General features: G+C 38.2%; 1 protein-coding gene across 1 annotated transcript in view; it reads left to right on the top strand.

Annotated features, from left to right (window-relative positions):
- Positions 1-19219, top strand: part of Set1 (SET domain containing 1) — an 86345-nt gene extending 67126 nt beyond the window's left edge. The window contains exons 12-15 of the mRNA XM_089253032.1: positions 14332-14460; positions 15835-16092; positions 17672-17974; positions 18966-19219. Coding sequence (XP_089109158.1) covers positions 14332-14460; positions 15835-16092; positions 17672-17845 — 561 coding nt within the window. The 3' untranslated portion in view covers positions 17846-17974; positions 18966-19219. The remainder of the gene's footprint in view (positions 1-14331; positions 14461-15834; positions 16093-17671; positions 17975-18965) is intronic.
- The last annotated feature ends 4786 nt before the right edge of the window (positions 19220-24005 follow it).

The raw sequence follows: 24005 nt of genomic DNA, 5'->3' as shown, positions 1-24005 counted from the left end.
TGTTGATATGTTATGGGCTCCAGGCTTACGCCTTTAGTCTAAGCAAGGATTTTTTTTTGAGATAAGAAAGAATGTAGTGACAAAAGGTGATGACAGCCTTTACCCCTTACATTCGGGAAGATAGACGCATTGTGGAAAAGTAACTATGAGTCTTGGCATATACAGATGACAGCTTTACTAGTGAAAAATAATGAATGGAACATGCACTACTGGTAGGGTTGGCAGGTTTTTTGATGCATAGCAGTTTTTGACGGTTTAAACTGTCAACTCAAAAACCCTCTGCCGAAAACCTCAAATATTTCTTTTTAATATAAATATTCCCATTGGAAATGCATTAGTTGCATGTAATGCTTAAAGTGACTATGTTATACAAAAAATGAATACTTAATTATGATTGTAAAATAATTTTCTACTCTCTACAGAACTATTTTGCCAAATTATATATATATATACACACACACACAGAATTCCCAACTGCTTTGGGTTGTTTGTAGTTTCTGCAGACCACAGCAATGAATCACGGAAGTGGGATACACTCTTAATATACTACGGAAATTGATTTAAAAAGTCTGGTCTTTGATTTTCTTGTTGTTTTTTACTTGTTTTTATTATTATTTTTATAAAATTGTATCAATTTTTACCATAACAATGAATTAGCATGCTGCATTAGCATTACTATTTAATGAACTTTGAATTAAAATTTTTAAAAAATTAAATGAATTAATTAAATTAAAATTAAATTTTGAGTGGATTTTTGGCTTTCCATGGCAAAGCTGAACATCATCACTACTGACTAGCTTTAAGCCAATACTGGCATGTCTGTATATATATATATATATATATATATATATGTATTTCCCCCCCCCCTTGTAAATTATGCAATTTTAACAAAGCTAAAAAAAACTGATATTTTTCGATTCAAAATTATTCTTGACCTTCCAAAATTTCTTGAACTGCTTATATATGTGTATAGATATAAACATCTGCTGCATTCTTTTTATAACAGATAGGTGGATAGGTGTTTAAAAATTTCTTTTACACCCTATATGTAACGCTGATTTCAAACTACACTGCTGGCCATTCAAATTGCAACACCAAGAAAGACAAGAGATATCGCAACAATATTTATTTTGTAGATAACATGTTGACCAAGCATCAAATGATTAAATTTATAGACTTCTGTGAAGTGTGGTTCCTGCCAAAATCAGTAGCCAGAGTAGCCGCCATTGTTGGAGATCACCGCTGCCACACGCCTCGGCATTGATTCAAAGAGACTTTGGATGTGTTCTTGGGGTACAGCAGACCAAGCAGCTTCCACACGTTGCCAAAGTTGATCTGGTGTGGCAGCTGGGGATGTAATCTGGGTCAATCGTTGAGCAACCATGGACCACATGTTTTCTATCGGCGAAAGATCCAGAGAGCGAGCTGGCCAGGGAAGCAATTCAATCTGGCGATTGACGAAGAACCTTTGGACAATGTGTGCCACGTGTGGTCGCGCATTATCCTGTTGAAATATGGCTGTGGGCAAGCCCTGAAGGTAAGGAAGGACAACTGGCTCCAACACCTCGGAGATGTAGCGCTGACTTTTTAAAGTACCGGCAATGCGTACTAGAGGAGTGCGAGAGTGATATCCAATACCGCCCCATACCATAATACCCGGTGCAGGACCAGTGTGGCGGTGCATAATGCAGCTGTTCAGCATCCTCTCTCCACGGTGTCTCCAGACTCGAATCCGACCATCGTGGTGTTGCAGACAGAAGCGTGACTCGTCAGTAAAGACAATTTCATTCCATTGTGGCGTCCACATCCTTCTTTCATCGCACCATTCGCGGCGGAGACGTCTGTGGTTCTGCGTCAAGGGTAGACGAAGCAATGGACGTCTTGCGGACAGACCACTCTGCTGTAAACGGCGTCGAATGGTACGCGCAGACACTGGATGATGCGGTACAGACTGAATGTGCTGTGCTATGGTTCGTGATGTGGCTGAGCGATCCGTTACTGCCATACGCACAATACGCCTGTGATCATGTGAAGTGGTGCACTGAGGTGGATGCGATCGAACACGTCGGTCCGTCGTACCCTCGTGCATCCAACGATCACATATCCGCATTACAGTTGTTTGGTTTCGTCCAACATGACTACCGATTTCCCTGAAAGATAATCCACAATCTCGGTAGGCCACTATCCTTCCTCTGTCGAACTCGGATACTTGATCAAAAGATGATAGCTGTTTTCTCCGAGGCATAATTGATCGTTTTTTTTGAAAAAACCACAAGAAAAACACAATTGCCGTACTTCAAATCGTCGAAATCTCCAAGCCTTAAATAGCGCTTTGAAGTGGCGTCACAGGCGTGCGTGATGTGCGTCTGCGCTGAAATTCTAATCATTTGCATATCTCACCTCCGCTAATGCATGTTGTAAATTTCATATTATTTGCATGCTTCCTTCAGGGTGTTGCATTTACGGTGGCCAGCAGTGTATGTAGATCAGCGATTCTGAACCTTTTTTGACTGCGGAGTCCTTTACGGTAAAAAATTTCTATGGCGGAGCCCCGTAGGCCTATTTTTGATTAATTCATCAAAGTTACTGATTCATTTTTGTTATTTAAAAACATTTCTAAATATTATTTTTAAAATTTACTGGGTTCTTTTTTTTTGTTCTCCTAGAGCAGTCGTTGACTCGGTTGAAAACTGCTAATCTAGATAATCACTAATACTAAAACAATACCCTTAATGTGCATAACATTATTTATATCTAGCAATCAAAACACTAAATTGTTGGACTAAAATTTCCTTTAATTTGGCAGTTTGTAAATAATGCTTGAGAAACTCCTATAACTTATTCTTAGTACAAAAGTGAGAATAACCAAGTTTGACTATGATCTGAAATATTTACTACCATTTATAATGCAATGGTTTTTGAGTTGAAGCTGTATCTAAACATGCAAAACAATGCTTTAGGTATCAAGTCCTGCCAGCTCTGCTTTGATTGAAAACACTCTTTAAAACTTTATTTATGCAACCTGAGCTAAGAAATTTTTTTAATCAAAACAAATGAGTTTAATTAGTGTATTAAATGATGCTGCACAAGAATTCTTAATATGGAATACAATTTTTTTGCAGATCAGAAAATTTAAAAACTCAAAATAGGTATCTTATACTCAGTAGTTAAAATTCAAAATAGAAAACACTTTAACCTACATAAAAGTGTTTTGTTATTTATCGTATCTATCAGGTAACAAAAAACTACTTGACAACTGTGATAATAAGTTTTGGACTGTTTTAATACTGGGTTGGTTTCTGAGGTTGAGAACCCTAATGCTGATACCCTTATCACATATTTTGAATAAACAGTTCTATTTGCTTAGCAAATTGAACACAGATAATGAGTTCCAAGTTATTATATTAATAAATAATTAAAGTAAAATTATATCTTATATGTCCTAGTCTCTTTTTATGTTGAAAAATTCAAAATTTAAATTATAATTAATATTTTTGAAATTATTGTAATAAATTAATGTTAATAAATGAGCAAATTTTACATTGTAATATGCAAAAAATTAAGTTAAGTTTACATCATGTTATATACCTATTGTTTTCAAAAAATTATCCAAAAGCATTCATTTGGGTTTTTGATGGTTTAAACCAGTTTTTGAATCCATCTAACGGCAAGACAGCCTGCCAAAATCAGACATGCTGCGTATAAAAAAATTTCCTAAGAGTTCGTTGCTCATGATATTAGCAGTCAATGTCAAAGCGATGGTGCTTTTTTGATGCATGCACAGGAAGAAATCGTTTGTGAGCAGAAAGCAATTTCGATGTTTCTGGTGCAACAATGTAGGTCATAAAATTTCTCAGTGCTATTTATGTGCTATTAATAATTATAAAAAAGAAAGAGCTTCCAAAACTGACAGTTGGTGCAACTGAATTTGGTTTTCTGTGGTTTTCCAAATTCGAGAAGCGAAAACGAGCCAGTCTCCCATTTAAAATAGTCTCTCCGCCGAGAGTAGGCAGTCCTACAACACAATACTGACATAACATGAAAATTCAAGCTTTTACCATCTTTATTTCAAAATAGCACACAGATGGCAGCACTAACAAGTACATGAAACAAGCAAAAGTCGGACAACATGTATATACATACACTCACACAACCCGTTACGATGCACCAATTTTTTAGAAATTCCGCAGTGGAATGTCACAATGTATGTTTTTGACTGCTAATGAACACAAGAGTTACAAAACAAACTATTTATTACCGTAATTACAAACTAATAAATGCATTAATCGAGACATTAATCAAAAGAAAACCTTTCACAAACTGGAAATTTCAAACTCTACTTATCAGTCCCCATAAGACAATCAGGATTACTTCTTCCTTGATGAGACCCCAGTCGTTGTCCCGATCACCATCTTAAGTTGAAAAGGCACGGACAAATAAACTCAGCCAGGAAATGGACGTCAGAGAAAGTTCAACAATTGACTCCAGACATGAACGAGGAAATGGTAAATGCACAAATAGAAGATAGGCCGAAGGTGTTGAGAAGGAAATGGCATCCAACTGTGGCCATCAGTAGAGTCACACATACAATTCGGCGACCAGCCCAATGTACTCACGAGGAAGCAGCATCCAATTATGGCTGTTGATAAAGTCACACATTGAGTGAACACAATGTGTATGTACATACACGTTGAGTTCAGCGATCAGTTCAAGATGCTCAGGAAATAGCGTCATCCAATCATGGCTATCGGTAAAGTCACACATAGAGTTCAGCGATCATCCAAACAGGATCAAAATCGACAGGATTTGAGAAGGCAGTGAAGCGAAGAATGACAATCTAACGATTTATACTCACAAGCTTTAGGTAGCCTTGATGCATAGCAATGGAAGCTGCATAGTGAGAGTGTTGGACCAGCTGAGCTGCATGTTCAGTTTAGTAGTAGTAGTCATAGAGGCGTACACAGAATTTTCTTGAGGGGAGGGTTTCCGATTTTTTTCATTCTGTGGGGTCGGGCGTAACATTTTTTCCTGCAAAATAACACTATAATCTTGGCTCGGGGGGTTAGAACCCAAAAAACTCCCTTTGCATACACCAATGGTAGTAGTAGTAGTAGTGGACATGGTCGTATCCAGAGGGCATAGCTGCCAAGTCTCCCAAATTTTTCCGTGAATCTCCCAAATTTTAGCTTCATCCCTCAACCTCCCGAAAAGTTCTTAAATCTCCCGAATTTTTATGAAAATCACAAAAAATCCCTAATTGTCCATAAAAATTCCCTACTTCATTAAAAAAATCCCCTCTTATGAAAACCATCTCTGAAGAATTGTCCAGTCTTTTGCCTGTTTTTTTCCCTTTCGAAATGACGTCACATGTCGTAAATGGGGAAATTCCCTTTTTAAGGAAGTTTTACAAACCTTCTGATGGTAACAAGAAAGTTGTTTGTCTTATCGTGCTGGGAAATAGCTTAGCAGCCAATAGTCCTAGATAATAATTGAAGATTATAATGACGCACATGTGGTCAAAATTTCTTTTGATGAAGTTATGTACGTGCGATAACAAAACATGAATACTGATAAGCAAAAACATATTTAATCAATTTTAAAGATACTTATTCAACGATGAATTTCCTTCCATCAAACGTTCCAGAAAAGGGCAGACTTTTCCTTTTTGTACAAGTTATGTTACGGACATAAACATCGGTCATGGTGGAAAGACTGACATCACTCATGTGAAATGAAAAAAAAAAACATCAAGCACGTGTCACAAAAAGTCAGTGTTCTTTAAAAATTGACGCTTTTTTTCCCTTAATCTTCCAATGATTTTGGGTTCATTCGCACAGAATGTTTGTTCACAGCGTTTCTGATTGAACACAATATTTTTTTTTTTTTAGACCTCCAATTTCACACTTGTTTTTTGTGTAGGGATTTTATTACTAAAAGTTTAACTTCCATGTGTGTAAAATCCCTATTTTATTTGACTTCAATTTTTGAGTAGGGATTTTATTAACTATGCTTCAACTTTTATGTGTGGAAAATTCGTATTTTATTTGGAAAAATCCCTTTTGTATTGATTAGGGAGTGGTTATAGCATAAAATACAGCAAATATTTACCGATAGCATAAAACGTTCGCGTGAAAATCTGCAGAATTTTCATTTTCAAAAATGCTATGAAGCTATGGCAGCTATGAGAGGGGGCAGCTGCCGCTCCCCCCCCCCCCCCCAGAAGAGAAATGAAAGTGCAGTAATTGGCACACAGCACACACATATGAATTTAGTATCGGTGAGTTGCCCCCCCCCCCCCCTAGTTCAGATCCCGGGTACGCCCTTGGTAGTGGGTGAAACTAATACAGTGGTTGCAATTGAAACTGATCTCTGGTGTTTAGATAGTGGATGTGCAAAGATCAAAAGAAATTCAACAATTTGGAAACTTTGAGGATAAGCAATGTGAAGCTGTCATGCTCAAGTAAAAGGAAAAATCGATATCCAGACGAAAATAAACGATCAAAATGGCGAGGCTTTTATGGAAAAAGCATTTTATGTTCCCGACCTTCGTATGAATTTGCTGTCTGTGGCTAAAGTTTAGGACAAGAACCTTACTGTCACCTTCAGGAAGGAAAATGCCATCTTATGGAATGCTAGCTCAAAGACTTGTATCATCGCTGCCAGAATTGGAAACTTGTGTTTTCTGCAAAGTAGTGAAGTGGCAACTACAGCAAGTGAATCTTCTGACAGGGAAAATAGAAGGAAAGTGGATCCTGTGAGATGGCATGAAAGAATGAGCCATCTAAATGTTTGTGATATCGAGAAGGTTGTGAATCGACAGTCCATTAGTGATTTGGTCAGTGTGAGTTTTCCGGCTAATTTTGTGTGTAAAATTTGCTCTGAAAGAGAGTCCTTTCTTTTGGGAATTGTAATTGGGCAAGACCTTCATAGGTTTCTTCCTCATGGCACCTCCCGCAGACCAGGAGCTTGTCTTTCTTATTTTCATGGTCGTTCCTGGCATTTTTCAGGAGTTATTTCAGCTCTCTGATGTCCGCTGCAGCGTCCTCCGCAACAGCACTGTGGGCCACTCGTAGTTCTCTCCTAGAAGTTTGATAGGCTGCCTTGCCGCTGTGGTGGTCAAGTGGTCATAGTGACAGACTCGCATCGCAGGGATCCGGGTTCGAACCCCACCAGTGCCACAGTGGTGGTCTGCTGAATTTGGTTTTCTGTGGTTCCCAATTTCAAGGTGCGAATGCGAGCCGATCTCCCCGTTAAAAAGTCTCGCCACAGAGAGCAACAGGCCTACAACGTTACAAATATTCAATCATTACACTTCACTCACAATTTGAAGTATAGATGGCAGCACTGAAATGTCAGACACAACACTAGCTACACACTCAGACTGTTAGGTGCACTCACTTTGTTCCAGACTCTGCCACGAAGCTGGGCTGGAAGAGATCTCGGCAATGGGATAAGTCCGGTGGCAGAGACCCTGGCGTTCATTCATTCATGATAGGCTGCCTTGAACTTCATAGCGTAGACGAAAGCACTTTTCACGTCCTTGTACTCACCCAGATGCAATGCCTGCTGGATGTCAGGGTCCTTGACGGAGTTAACGAAGCTCTGTAGGGTTAGTCCATCCCTGATGTGCAGTGGGCAATCTGGATACGTCAACTGTGTGAGCCTTTCATTGTCAATGGCCAGCTCCTGCAGTGTTTCCCCGGTTATCTGCTGCCTGTTCTTCAGTTGCAGCTAGTGAAAGTCTTTCAGGTAGTTCTCTCCAAACCTCAGCTCGAGTGCATTCATCAGAGCTTCATAGCTGCATCGGTTCTCTGCAGCGAGCATCTGAAGCACTTTGGCAGCTTCCCCTCGGAGTGCTGCGGCTAGGTGGAAGGCCTTGAGAACACAGTCCCATCTATTCGTAGAGGCGATCATCTCAAACTGGGTCCTAAAAATTGACCACGATGTCCTTCCTTCATATGTCGAAGGCTTGATGTTCGGCCAACTAACATCAGCTATGGCTGGCAGGACCTGGCTAGCACCTGCGGAAAATGTAGGTTCTTGAATTTTCTTTTCTAGCTCTTATATCCTCTTCCAGAGCTTCTCGTTGACTGCATTCATTTCTTGGGAGAGTTCTTTCAACTATTCTGTCAACCCTGCTTTCAGCGACAGCGATATCTCCCTTCACTTCAACGATCTATGTGAAGATTTCCTCTTTGATGGCAGTGATAGACATATTGACAGTGGTGACATCTTTCACTGCAGGGATGAAGGTGGTGATGTCTTCTTTCACAGCAGCGATGGACATGGTGATGTCTTCTTTCATGGAAGTGATGGAGGTTATGACGTCTTCTTTCAAGACAGAGACATCTTCCTTTACTCCAGCAATAGATGTGTTCACGGAGGTGGCAGATTTGTTCATCTCTTCCATGATGCCTAATTTCATCTGGCCCATAACGGTCATCAACTGGTTTAGCTGTTCTCGCATCTCATCCATGTCCATTATTCTAATTTTCACCATTCAAATCCTTGAATTATCTGACTTACGACTTCTGATACCAAATTGTTCCAGATAACTTCTCACAAGTTCCTAAAATAAGCAGAAAATTAAACAATTTGCAGGAGGACGCAGGTTTATTCACAGGAAACAGCTATTTTACACGTATTTACAAGCAGACAGAAGGCGATCTACAAATAAGAATCTCGCACTGAGCTTAAAATCCAACAACACTGGCCGTTTTTTTAAATACAACAAAAATTCTAGAATTCTTCTATAGTTCTGGTTTAGTGGTGACACTGTCTGGATACATTCTAGACAAATCTAGTAGCTTCGAGCATATCTTGACATTTCTGGTTTGGCAACAGGCGATTATTGTCCCAAGGGGTTCTTCAGAAATTGTGCTACAATATTTTTAATGACAATATTTCCATTTGACAAGGGTTTGATATTTTCAGTTGAGAAGGGTTTGGTATTGTTATTTGAGAATGGTTTTTGATATTTTAATTTGACAAGGGTTTGAGATTTTCATTTGTCAAGAGTTTGCGATTTTCATTTGACAAAGGTTCAATATTTTCAGTTGTGAATGATTTGATATTTTCAGTTCAAATATCAAATCATTCTCAACTGTAAATATGAGACTAAATGTTCAATAAATGAACAGGAAATATTTAGAAATAATTAAATTATTTATATTTATATAATTGGCCGATATATATTGATGAACCCTGATAGAGATACAAGTGCATACATGTGTGTGTGTGGCGGTGACCAGCAGTTCAAAGAGGCATGGCGTATATAACCATGACTGATTAAAATTTTAAACCACTAAAAATTAAATGTGTCATGTATATATAAAATTAATGTGCATTAAATTGTGTTGTGGAGTAATGCTAAATATTATATATAATGCTAGCTATAATGCCTGGCACTGCCCAGGTTTTCTGGCAGTTACTGGGAGTATTGGAAAAGTGAGGAAACCATTATAAAGGCATATATAAACTATTATACGTATACTGAAAGGATTGAAGAAGTGTCAAACTATTGTAAAGGCATGTACATGTCGAAAACACACTGTTAGGGAACAACGGTAACCAAAGTAAAAATTCCAAAGGTGATTGTTGAGGCTCAGAAACCATTGTTGCCCATTTCAGACATTTGCCCAGCTCTGACGAACTTTCAAAGTAGCCCATCGTTCAAGTCAGGCCCTGTTTGGTATGTATGAAAAATTTGGCAAAGATCGATCTAAAATTGAAGATTTTTATAGAGAGCATATGCACGCGCACACACAGCAAATCAATTTTGTATATATGGATTTGTCCTGATTAGTAAAGGGCCATTCAAGTATTACGTCAGCAAATTTTTAGCTATTTTTGACCCCTTCCCCCCATCAGCAAAAGTAGTAAAACTCTGCCCCCCCCCCCCCGCCTTGTCAGCAAAATTTCATCAGCACTACCTCCTAACACATATTGGTGGAATCAGAAACGTGCACGGGAGGGGGCATAGGGGGATGGTGCATCCCCAGACGAAAACTTTCTTTAAATGTGAAAACATTTTTAAAAAATGAAATTTAAAAAAAAAAAAAACCTTTATATGTTATTATAATCAATTTCTGTTAAATTTAATGCTATTTGAAGGGTAAGAACTCAAAATTTCTCTTTAAGAAAATCATTGCGACCCACACTTCTATATGGTAAATGCTTGACCTCCGGACCAAATGTGGCCCTGAAGGTTATCTGATGTGGCTTGCCCCTTCAAACCTATGAAAAATGAACTAAGCAGCACATTTACAGATCGCTTAAATGATCTGTGGCACAATTCCAGAGCATTTAAGTCGCCTGTGGCGCATTTTCAGATCACTGAAGTAGGCCCGTGGTACATTCAAAGATCACTTAAGTAACTCACGACACAGTTCCAGAACACTCAAACGATCTGTGGCAAATTTAGAGATCCCTTGAGTGACATGTGGCACAATTTTAGAGTACTTAAGCGGGGGCCCCAGTGCGGTTCTACATCATTCAAGTTGCCTGAGTACTGCTCTGGGAACATTCCCAGATTACTTAAGTGATCTGTGGCATGATTACGGATCATTTGAGTTATACGTGGCACAGTTCCAGAGCACTTAAGCGGCCCGGACGCACTTCCAGAGCACTTGAAGGATTCGTGAAACATTTAGAGATCACTAAAGTGACTCTGTAGGGGACTTATCAATAGGGAGAATATTAGTTCAGGTGCCCAATAACTATCGAAAGGTTATTTCTGTTTTTGGTGCACCGAATAAGATGCCATTAAGAATATTTAATATTTTCTTAAAGGGGGTGGTTGATGACGTAAGCATCATCCAAACCCCCTCCCCCCTTGTCATCAACAGTCAGCAAATCGAAACCCCCCCCCGGCCCCATTGATGCTGATGTAATACTTGAATGACCCCTGAATAAAAAAATACTGGTATAAATCGTAAGTTTAATATGTATTTAGCCTTAATACTGTATGGCAACAAGATTTCACAATTTTTAATTTCCTATATGTGTTTTTTCCTATTGTTTTTCATTTTCAAATGAGAAAATCACCTGTCTTAGAGTAAGCCTACGGGAACTGATATGCAGTCTTTTAATTTTAAGAGCTAAAGAAATGATGAACCAATTATCAAATGGTAGCAAAGTAAATTGGTCGAAACGTTATATGGTTTCAACAGTCTGGGCGACGTTGATTCTTGAAACTTGATCATATTTTGAAACGTTTTTCGTTTTGATAATACTGTTACACACAGATCCTTGTGTATATTTTATGTCATGTCAAGGTAAATTAACTATTTTAACTGTATATGTATATGACATTATTTTCTCAAGATTGTGATACAATTTTTGAATTGAACGAGCATTTGAAAAAGGAATTATCTCTGAAATATATTGGATTAGTCAAACATTGTTTTTGTATGGAGTTCAACTGGGAGAATGGCGAAATTTTGATGAATTTATCTGATTATGTTGGAGTTCTTGTAGATTATTTTAACCAGAGTTGGCAGGTTTTTGACAGTTTATACCGCAGTTTAAACTGTCTTATCAACACCCCCCCCCCCCCATCAAAAACCTTTGTCAAAAACCTCAAATATTTCTTTCAATATAAAAATTCCCATTAGAAATACACACATTAATTGCATGTAACACTTAAAGTGACTATGTTTCTTTATGCAAAGAAATAAATCTAAAAAAGTATAAAGAATAATCTAAAATTATTCTTTATACAAATAAGAATAATTTTCCACAAGACTTCGAGGTTGCAAAATAAGCAGTTTGACAGACAAACACAGATTTATTTACAGAACAGCAATTTACACGTATTTACATGCTAATCAGAGAGCTAACAACTTTCTCGCAAAGTTTAAACACATCTGACTTTTCATCCAGTTGCCATCTTGTGAGCGCCACACTATTTATAACCCTGGTAGAAACTTCGAGAAAAAGAGCATTCCACAAATTTCTATTTCCTAGTACCAGGTTTGTGGTGCCACTGTCTGGGGGTACAGATCTCTCTGGAATTTCCTCTACACGCCCTCCACCAGTTCTCCACCAATCGCACATCCTTGCGCTTAACCGAAACCGGTATCAACTCTCGTTGCCAATGGAAGATTGTGATAAAGAATTGTGCCATATATCGTCTGTAGTTCGTAACATTGCCCCTCTCTTATCGTCCCGACAATTCAGTTCTCAATTCATTTCAGCGGGTTGCATTCACTGTGGTAAAAAGCCAGTCTGATGAAGCGGACCACCTTGTACTTCGAGGATGGCATTTTCTGGATCCAAGCTACAGTGTCGTTCAGTCTCTTCACGACTCTCTAGGGTCCTTCCCATGATGTCTGAAGTTTCGGGCACAGTCCTTTCCGGCGCTTCGGGTTCCAGAGCCAAATGAGGTCTCCTTTGAAGTCATGAGACGTGGCCTTTGCTTGAGTGATTCTTAATTTCTTTGGAGCCGATTTTGATTCTGTCTCTGGCGATTCGATGCATGTCCTCGAGGCGTTCCTGGAGTCCTTGGACGTATTCTTCCGGTGGAAGAGAAGCATCTAGCTGTCGCCAAAATAGCAGGTCAGCAGGCAGCCGAAGATCTCGTCCCATCAGCATCTGTGCTGGTGAAAATCTGGTGGTTCCGTGGACGGCAGTTTGGTAGGCCAGTAGGAAAAGCTGTAACTTTGCGTCCCAATCCTGTTGGTTCTTCGACACGAAGAGCAAGAGATCATTCAGGATGGTTCTGTTGAATCTCTCGACCATCCCATCAGATTCTGGGGGAAGCAGAGTTGTTTGCGTCTTCTCCATTACTAGAAGCTTGCACGTGCCACCAAAAACCCCTGAAGTGAAGTTCCTTTCCTGGTTTGGAATGGATCAGCATGGGGACTCCGAATCGAGACACCCAATTTTGCACCAGAACTTCAGCGTCACTGCTTCTTCATCAGGAATGGGATATGCTTCCAGCCACTTGGTAAAATAGTCCATGGTCACCAGTATGTACTTGTGACCATTGTGGGTTCTGGGTAACGGTCCGAGGATGTCCAGGGCGATTCTCTCGAACGGCGCTGTAATGTTGGAGGCGGGCTCGGGTGCGCTTCGGAGGTCCTTTGCGCATGGCACAGTCATTGCAGTTCTTGCACCATTTATCCATGTCGGTCCGGGACTTGTCCAAATAGAACCGTTCGCAGACCTTCTGGAGCGTCTTCATGATGCCGAAATGTCCTCCTGTCAGGCTTCTGTACAACTCATTCAAAACTTGTTTCACACGAGCTCTTGGTAGGATGAGTTGCCATCTGAACATTTTTGTGTCCTCCGACTCCCATTTGTGGTACAGCACGCCATCTCTCATCTCCAGAGAGTCCCATAGCACCCAGTATCTTTCAGCATCATGTTCTAGCACTATTTTTTGTGCATATTTGAATTTTGCATGCATAATCAAAGAATATAAACTTCCTTTTATTTTCTTTTTGCAATTCTGTAGTGGCGTCTCGGTTTGCAATCATAATTTGCTTTTGAAAGCAAAATCTTGAAATTTAATACATTTTTGAAGTAAAGCACTCATGTAACAAATCACATATCCATATAAGAAATAATGGAAACTCAAATTTATACTTCCATAATCATTCCCTCACAAAAGCCGCAATTTATTTTTTAAAGGTTAAGTACAGATTAATTTGTTTTATATTAAATGTAAACATGCATATTTTGTATATTATATTTTTACTTCATATTTCACTTTAATTATTTTCATATAAGTGAATGGTTCCAAAGAGTTAGATAGAAGGTGTTTTGCTACAATATTTGCTCTGTTTTCAACATTTGCACAATTTCTTTGTCATTTTGAAGGGAGGAAGGCATTTTCCTTCCCCTTTCTATTTTCTATTCTAATTTGGCGAGGCACTTTCCATAATCTGTTGCTTGCGATGCAGATTCGTCAATTTCTCAGTGATTCAGTTTTCCGTAGATCATGGATATATTTCTCTATCAGCTCTTGAATAGTATCCTCACTCATCTCTACTATGGTTTTTTCCAAAGACACAGTTTCTTTGACAACTGGTAGTTCCTATTTGTTAAAAACACTTCAAAGTCATATTCAAAAACTCAATCAGACCACAGTTTTCTCCAAGCTGAATTAAGGATTGACTGCTGTCCCCCTCCATTTCAGTTACTTGTAATTTCAAGATCCTACTGGAGCAAATCTTCCTACCCTATGGCCTTTATTTTAATAAATGGTTTTATAGTATTTAAAATAATGCCCATGCTTTTTTAGAAATAATTACTGCACTGCGTGTGTAAATAAATGACATGGTTCTTGTTATTAAACTAGTCTTTGATATCACTGAAATTTTCTAGGAACCCTCTAGTAAAGCCAAAGGGACATCACAAGCAAATAGGGAAGCTCGGTCCAATCAACGACGGTTGTTGACATCATTTGCTGAAGCAGACTTTTTGAGTGATCTATTAAAGTTCAATCAACTGAAGGTATGTTTTTTTTCTTCATATTCTTTGGCATTATATGTTTGTTGTCTTTCTATGTATAGTTTTTTTAAACTGTATTTTTAAAACTATAGTAAAATCTTGTTAAGTCATCACCCTGATAAGTCGTCACTCCGGTTAAGTCTGCATTTTTCTTCAGACCCTTCCAGCTCTCATAGACCACAATGTTATTAAACCCTCGTTCACTCGTCACTAATTTCGGTTAACTCGTCACTATGAAAAAGTTTGAGAAAGAGGAACAGACTATTTTTATGGCTCCCATTAGAAAAAGAGCTCGTTAACAACATTGACATATGCTTAAAAGTCACCATAAAATCCTATATACCCAAACGAAACAGTTTAAGTAACGAAAGTTACGCTGGGGAAGTTCATTTGCCGACTAAGGTTTTCAGAACGTCTGGGACTGTTCAAGCTAGATCTCATTTCTGCATGGGCCCCATTAGAGAAACTGGACAAACTGCGAGACACCGAAGCTCTATCGCAAGAAGCAACGTAAGCACTTCGCCCCCAGAGGGGCAGGGCATCTCCGTCAAAACGCAAATTTATTGATGTGTCAAAGATTACATATAGTGCAAGGAAATCAAAATTTATGTAAATTGAAGAATCAAATGAAACAAGTCAAAGTGCAACGCGGGCACGGATAATAAATAATCATAGAAAGCATAGACTCTACTAATTTAGGACTTGAAATTGAAGCAAAATATCTTTGTTGAAAAAAAATGAGACATTCTTTCCCAAGTTGAGGTATTCTGTTTACTTTTCCCTGCCCAGTGCCCCTCCACCAAGTCAAAAGTGTTCAAGATTACTTTGTAGTTGCATCATGAACTACTGATGAGGAATTCAAACACTGAAATTAAATTTGATATATATGTAAAATTAATGTGCAATAGAGAGTTCTGTTATGAAGAAAAGCTACTTATTCAAACAGTTGCTCTGTTAGTCTAAATATAAATCAAAGTGTACAGTACATTTTACCACAATAATTTAAGTAATAAGAGATAAAAAAGGTAAAAAAATTGCTATTATTTTTTCTTTCTCAATCTATAAATTTTATTAATATTGTTGTTTTGATTCATACTTCTATAAATGTCATATTACTTTAAATTTATACGATTTTCATAACATTTCACATTAAATCTGACGCAACTCTGCCTAAGTCGTCACTAACTTGAGGTGACGACTTATCGAAGTTTACTGTATATTTTTTTACTAAAAAATACTTGGAAAAGCAATTAAAAAGCCATGAGATTTTTTTTATTCTTTGGCTTTTTTTAATTCAACATTATATAGAAAAAGTACAATTTTCAATGTATTTGTATATTCTTCTAAAATTAATTTTGATTTCTTTTTCCCTCATAGTTCAGAAAGAAGCAACTCAAATTTGCAAGAAGTAGGATTCATGATTGGGGATTATTTGCATTAGAACCAATAGCTGCGGATGAAATGGTTATTGAATATGTAGGACAAATGGTCAGACCAATTGTTGCTGATATGAGAGAAACCAAATATACTTCTCTTGGTGTTGGAAGCTCATATTTATTTAAAGTAGATGTTGATGCGATAATTGATGCCACACGCTGTGGGAATTTGGCAAGGTTCATCAATCATAGTTGCAATGTAAGTGCTTTTAAATCTATTAAAATAAGATTTATGAATTTGTGCAATAAGAGACATATTCATGATATATTCAGGAAATATCCATTATAGTAAGAGTGTTTTAGTTGATTCAGTTCTCAAGCAGTTTAAGTGAAATTTCAGTTTTCAAAGAAGAAAACTTTTTCAAACACATTGAAACACTACTAATCCAAACAATTCAAGAAGTGTATATGAAAAAAACAGGGGAATCACCCAAAGTGCATCAATAAGGGTGTGAATCACAGGTGCCTCGTGACAACTCATTGACAAAACTAAGGGTGTGTTGTGGATACATTCATGTGGGAATTTATTTTAAAATAACACAAATTCTTTACAATTACTAAGCAATTATTAATTTGTTATTAAACAGTTGTTTAATTTAAAAAATTCAGTGTTCATTCACTCTGAGAGTCAAGTATAATCACACCCAAAACTAGTCAGTCTTGCATAAATGCCCCCCCCCCCCTTCCTTTTGCTGAAAATGAATCAACAAATTTATTCCATGGTTTGACCTTTCTCCCAATATTGGTTTAAAAAAAATTCTGATTCATTTTAATAAATTGAGTTCTTTTAGATCTAAATTGCAAACTGGATTAGTAAGAATTTTTGTCACAATTTTATTTCCCTGTTAACCTTACAAAAACCAAAACGCCTGAAGATGGTCAAGATAGGGAGTATGTTTTGTATTTGTGAAGGGGTGAGGAAAAAAATTAAACATCTTGTCAGAAGCGAAACCTGAATAACAATAAGTCTTGTAGAAGGGTGAAAAAAAAGAGTAAAAAAAGATAACAAAGATTAGTAAAAACTTGGGTGTGTCTATTTTGAGGGGAAAAAAACCCAACTGTAAAAGAATTAATGTTTGGAATTGCTAATCGTTTGCATGAATGGATGGAATACTTGAAATGAACAAGTTCCAATTGTAATCAAATAGTTTTGGATAAGGGAACGGTGATTGCAGGTGTTTCATTAACTCAGTAGTAAGACTGAAACATAAGGCATAAAACACAAAAATCGCAATGCATGCAAGAAGTCAGATCACTGATGCAAATTTTTGAATAACGTTAAATCGGTATGAAATATTCACAACTTTCAGCCAAGAAATTAGAGATATGTTAGATTTGAAGTCTCCCCCCCCCCTAAATTAATGAAGCTTATTGGCTCATTTGTATGTTTTAAGGTAAACCACATTATGATAAAAATTGTTTTTTCGGGTTCGAAGACCGTCGTCCGTTTGAGTTGGTTCTCAACGTTTCCCCAACACTAGTGGTTGGCATCATCAGAAGAATTGATAAACTGGATCAAAGTTTCATAAACTTGATCCAGTTTATCAATTCTCCTGATGATGCCAACCACTAGTGTTGGGGAAACGTTGAGAACCAACTCAAACGCACGACAGTCTTCGAACCCGAAAAAACAATTTTTATCAAATGATGGCCGCGAAAACCTTATCAACTATTTAAACCACATTATGTTGTGTGTATTCTGTGCTATACTATGAATGTGCTGGTCTATCAAGTTTATTGTATTTTTTAATGGTTTTTTCCCCCCTCTCTTTCCTCAGCCAAACTGTTATGCAAAAATTATTACAGTAGAAGGATTGAAAAAGATTGTTATATACTCGAAACAACCAATAAATGTGAATGAAGAAATCACGTATGACTATAAGTTCCCCATTGAAGAGGAGAAGATTTCATGTCTGTGTGGTGCACCTCAATGCAGAGGAACGTTGAATTAAAAGAGATTTTATGTATTTTACTTTCGAAGGAAAATGTATACAAATGTATATACTGTTATGTGTTTATATGGGAAGAGCAATGGAAGTTAAAATATTAGTTCAAAAATGTTGAATTTCTATCACTTAATGGTAAGTAACTTTGTTTCTCATTTTTATCATTGCAGGACAAACATGAAATCAACCAACTAAATAATAAGTTATATCAGTCAATATAATTAAATATCACATCCAATAATTTCAATTAGTCAAATTTTGTAGATCAGTTTTTGTTGCCAACATCAGATGAAAAGTCGTTTTTCTGGCTTGAAGACCATTGTTTGTTTTGGTTAGTTCTTAAACCATTTCCTGAATGGTTGTATTGGTTGGTAAGATGAATTTAGAAAATATCAGGAAATATTCCTGAATTGTAAAGAAATCGTAAAAAGCTCAGAGCTTTCTCCAACACTTGTTCCCCCCCCCTCTTTTTAACCTCCTTTTTTGTCACAGACATAATCCCATCTTTATTTATTTTAAAACTTATGATGCTTTTACAATTAAGAAAATATTAAAAGAACAGTTGGTTTTTTGTGGTAACTAAAACGTCAAGCGGAATTCGTTATTGGGTACCACTGATTTTTGGTAGATGTGGTTCATTTTGTTCAAAGTTGGGGTTTCTTGTTGATTGCCTTTTGTTTGCCAGTCATCGGTTGCCAGAACATCGGTCTTTGGCAGTTAGTTCCTAAACTGCCAGAGCATTAAAAACAGAAAATTGCTAACTTGCTTATTTATCTGTTAATTTTTGCTTTTTGTAAATTAAGTATGTTAATGAGTTATTGATATTTAATATAGTTGAAAAAAATTTCAATTTTTTGTGATTTTAAAAAATATTGTTTGTTAATTAAAAAAATGAATGCAATTTTTTAAATTTCAAATTAGTTTACAACCAACTGTGAGTTGATAATATAATATATTGATAAGGGGGCGCATGCATTTTTCTTTGCCTGGAACAAGGGTGAGGTGAGTTGAGTTGATGTGTGGTCAGGCAAAAAAAATTACTGTAAAAGAAGAATGTGTATTGGTTTACGAATGGATCAAATTTGTATTCATTATTATAAATATTTGTATGTATTTCTTTTTTCAGGGACTTCTACACAAATTTCATCTTGAAGTTGTGCAAATTTAAAGAAACTGTTACAAGTTCCATGTATATAAGTAAATATCTGTAAAATTTTCGAATTTGTTATGACAAAATTTTCACAAGTAATTTTTGTGCCTTTTATTTTTGCTTGTTATTGTAAATTTTGGGAAATATTCATCATTGTAAATATTCAGCATGTACAGATATCATAAAGTGGTGCCATTATTAAAAACTTCTGGTATTTTTGGTTTTTCTTTAAAAAAATAATTGTTTTTTACTTTAATACACAAAAATCATTCAGATAAGGAAAAATAGAATTGGAGATAGTGTTCTTGAAAAATGCCTAGTCACAAAGCAATAGAATGTTTTTTAATTAGCATGAGAATTCAAATGGATTGTATGGAATAAGTATACTGTCTGCGAAAACTTTACTGGATGCAACACTTAATTCTTAAGACTCTTCTAACGACTATCAAAGTGCGAGACATATTTATAAGAGACACTTAAATTTTAGTGAAATCACAAGGAGCAAAGTACAAAATAATGAAAATTCCAACCTTTTTTATGACGGTGCAAAATAACTTTATATCAATTATTGGGAATTTCAAAAAGTTTTTCCCGCATTATTTCATGGAAAAACATAAAATATAGTATAGACCAGTTGTTCTCAACCAGTGTTCCACAGAACCCAGGGGGCTCAGCGGCTGCTTGAGGAAAGTAAAATGAATCAGTAAATATATTGTAAATAAACAAAAAACATGATGTGCGGGGCTCTGCCGCAGAAATTATATATTAAAAATTGCTCCCAGAGTAAGTTCTCTGTAAAGCATGCCCCACAAGTTTTCCATGAGAGTGAGGTCACGGAAATGAGCTGGCTATGAAGGACATAGATGTTTTTTTTTTCTGCTTGAACCACTGTTTTGTGTACCCAACATATGAATTGATGCATTATCTTGTTCAAATATATAATCTTCGCCACAAAGAACTTCTTAAAAAAAAACAATTTGCTCCAGCAAAAGTTCTACATAGTTTTTTTGAATTCATCCTTGAGAGCCAAAAAACTATGTCTTTTCTTGGGCAGAAAATGCTCCCCAAACCATCTTTGAACCGCCACCCATTTGATGGATAATTAATTGCTACGTTGCAGACATCAAATCATGTCAATATGCATGGAAACCATTTAAACCATCAAGATTGAATTTCTTTTCATTGGAGAATGTAACAGAATACCACTGGTGAGTTTAAAGCATAATATGTTTTGCAAAAGTCAAGCGATCCCCTGTTTGCGTTTCAAAGTTAATGGTGGCATTTCTTTATTTTCATGAATTTTATATTACTCATAGAACTTAAAACTCTTTAAATTGCTCATTGTAAGCACTGCAGTTGTAAGGCAGATTTTATATTTCTGGGTGGCATTTTGCTCCTTACTCCTAGAGCATAAACATTGGGTGTGTCCAGATTGTTTTTTTACAAAGCCACATATTCCAGGGTTAAAAAATTTGTGATGGCACATTGAAAACGTCTAATTCTATAATTTTATCTAGACATAAAATAACGTGTCCTCACTGATTCATCATCGCCGAGCCAAAGCCGCTGAATCTATAGATATGAGACTTGGTCAGTAGTTTATTTTATAATGTTGATGCTCACTAAGATGGAATTTTTCAAAATTAAACACCTAAAGGGGTCTTAAGGAAGAATTTTCAGGTTATCAAATCTTAGCGATCAAAGCTGTGGGTAACAGTTAGTTTGCTATATACACTGAAGAGCCAAAAAAACTGGTACACCTACCTAATATCGTGTAGGGCCCCGCGAGCCCGCAGAAGTGCCGCAACATGACGTGGCATGGACTCGACTAATGTCTGAAGCAGTGCTGGAGGTAATTGACACCATGAATCCGTAGGAGTAAGAGGGGGGTGGAGATATCTTCTGAACAGCACGGTGCAAGGCATCCCAGATATGTTCAATAATGTTCATGTCTGGGGATTTAGGTGGCCAGCGGAAGTGTCTAAAGTCGGAAGAGTGTTCCTGGAGCCACTTTGTAGCTATTCTGGACGTGTGGGGTGTCGCATTGGCCTGCTGAAATTGTCCAAGTCCGTCGGAATGCACAATGGACATGAATGGGTGCAGGTGATCAGACGGGATGCTTACGTACCTGTCAGAGTCGTATCAGGGGTCCCATATCACGCCAACTGCACACGCCCCATACCATCACAGAGCCTCCACCAGCTTGAACAGTCCCCTGTTGACATGTAGGGTCCATGGATTCATGAGGTGGTCTGTCTCCATACACGTACACGTCCAAGTTCATGACGTCAAAAACCAGAAAAAGGAGATAAGGGCAGAAATCGGGATGTTGCAGAAACGTCTGTTTTACTGCCGTAACTGTGAAATTCGATTGCGCAGTATTTTTTTTTTTTTTTTTGAGACAATTTGACTTGAGGATGTCTCAACAACGTGATTTACCGGAATCCATGGCATGGCGTTTTATAGGCAGACTGGAATCCGGGCAAACACAACGCAGTGTCGCGGACGCTGTTGGAGTCGCCAGAAGTGTTGTTCCAAGGCTGTGGAATCGATTCCAAGAAACAGGAAATGTTAGACGTCGACCAGGGCAAGGTCGGCCACGCGCCACTACAGCAACTGATGACCGGTATATACGGTTAACAGCCCGTCGAAACAGAACAGAGAATGCTACGCAGCTGCAAAGACGGTTGCTCTTGGCAACAGGACGAAGGGTGTCCAACCAAACAGTACGTAATCGGCTTCATGAGGGAGGGCTCTATGCACGTAGGCCAATGGTCTGCATTCCGTTGACCCCACGCCACCGTGCGGCCCGAAGAAGATGGGCTGCTGAACATCGAGATTGGGAGCAACATGATTGGAGCCAAGTGCTGTTTACAGACGAGTCCCGATTCAGTCTGGAGTGTGACACCCGACGTGTTCTGGTATGGAGGGACAGGGGCACTCGAAATAACCCCGCATTCGTTCGTGAAAGGTCACAATACAGACGAGCTGGTTGGATGGTATGGGGTGGAATCAGCATAGGCGGACGTACGGATCTGCATATCATTCGGAATGGCACTTTGACGGCCCGAAGGTATGCAGACGAGATACTGCGACCTCATGTCATCCCTTACGATGGAGCTATTGGAGATTCCTTTGTTTTCCAGGATGATAATGCCCGACCGCATAGAGTTCGTCTGGTGGAGAACATGCTTGAAGCTGAAACAATACAGCGTATGGAATGGCCAGCGTGCTCTCCTGACCTGAATCCAATCTGGACGACGCATTGCTGTGCGACCAAGGCCGCCTGTTACTGTCCGAGACTTGCAGATCGCACTTCTTGAGGAGTGGAACAGTATTCCCAAAGTCTGATCGATAACCTCATCGCATCCATGGCAAACAGGTGTGCAGCAGTCTCGCACGTGGCTGTCTCGCACGGTTTTCTTCACTTTTTTGCTTGCTCCCCTAATTGTTTTGAGCAGTGTATATGTATAGCTGACCGACGGACGAATCCTGCGAACTACACGGCCGTAGAAGGCGTCAAATGAAAGGTACCGATTTTTTTCATCACCAAAACATCATACTTCGCTTACACTTGAAAAATGTCCAGAACCAGCTCTGCGGAACGATAACTGTCCCAAAAAATCATCAGTTGATTTTACACTCATTTTACTTTTTGGTATTCAATTAAATTGACCAGAGTCATCCTCAGGGGTGTACGACATATGCGGCCACACTGAGCACCGCGTTTGAAGGAGTCCCGCACATGTGGGAATATAAAAAAAAGTAATTTTGTTTTACAATAGGACAAGGTAGCTATGCTTCAACTATGGAAATGATAGTGATTATTCCAAATAATACATCAAATAAACGAGAATTATTCGCAACTCGAAGGAGCCCCACCGATAATTTTCTCTTCAGCCTACGCGTCTGGTAATGGTGGCCCTATAATTGACCCGAGGAAGCTCCATTGTAAATATGAACTGCGCAATGCAGGTATATGACAAAATGTTTCCAGAAGCTGACTGTTCGCTCTACACCAGATATTATTGTAAAACACCTTTAAACAAGTTGTTTATTTCTTTCGAGTTTCATTTTGTTTGAAATGACCTGCTGATTCATAGACTGGATGAGAGGAGAGAGAGAGAGCACTGCAAATTAAGAAATATAATTCTTAAACCAAATTCTCTCTGATCTTCAAAAAGATATGTAATCTTACACACACACACACAGATTTCTGAACAGGCCCATCGTTTGTCCATTATCAGATACGAATGACAAATATCGGAAAATAGTCTCTCTGACAACAAGAAGCACATCGAGTAACAAAGAAGAAACGAAGAGATGACCAATTATCTTTGCTTCCGCAGCTCGGTCAAAAAAAATTAATTTTCATCTCTTTTAATCATGCGATGGCATCTAGAAAATCGTCATCGCTCTACACAATATATATATGTATTGAGTACCTTGTTCCTCCCCCCAAAGCACGACCTCCTACATAACCAGTTGTGGATAGGAGGTCGTGCCCGGTCCAAATGATTTTTCTGTGGCTCTACGTGGCAAATTCTTGAAAATTTCAACTTGTGCTCATTTTTGTGAGACCCCCTTCACTTGAGTCCACGGGCTGTGCCCGGGTGGGCCCATGCGTTAAGACGGCACTTTTGTCCCCCCCCCCCTGAAAAAAGTTGAAATGACGGGCCTGTGCACTACCTCCTATATACATATGTATATAGGAGGTAGTGGCCTGTGTTCTCAGGGCCGTCTTAAGAGCATCATGGGCCCCCGGGCCAAGTGGTTTTTTGAGGCCCTACAAGGTGAATTCTAAAAAATTTCAACCAAATCTCATTTTTGTGAGGCCTCTCTTCTCATGCGTTAAGACGGCACTGCCTGTTCCGAAATATGCTGGTTTCGGAATTGCGAACTCAAGACGGGAAGACCGCCTTGTGTTCGTAAATCAAGACTAGTTCGTAAACCAAATCACTTTTTCGTTAATGATCACTTTTTCTTTCTAGTTCGTAAACCGAATTGTCGCAAACG

This window comes from Pholcus phalangioides, unplaced genomic scaffold, assembly GCF_987345545.1.
Source record: "Pholcus phalangioides strain wild (caught in Gottingen) unplaced genomic scaffold, Ppha-v1.0 ptg000031l_1, whole genome shotgun sequence".
Taxonomy (NCBI): domain Eukaryota; kingdom Metazoa; phylum Arthropoda; class Arachnida; order Araneae; family Pholcidae; genus Pholcus; species Pholcus phalangioides.
This window is presented reverse-complemented; position numbering and strand designations above follow the sequence as displayed.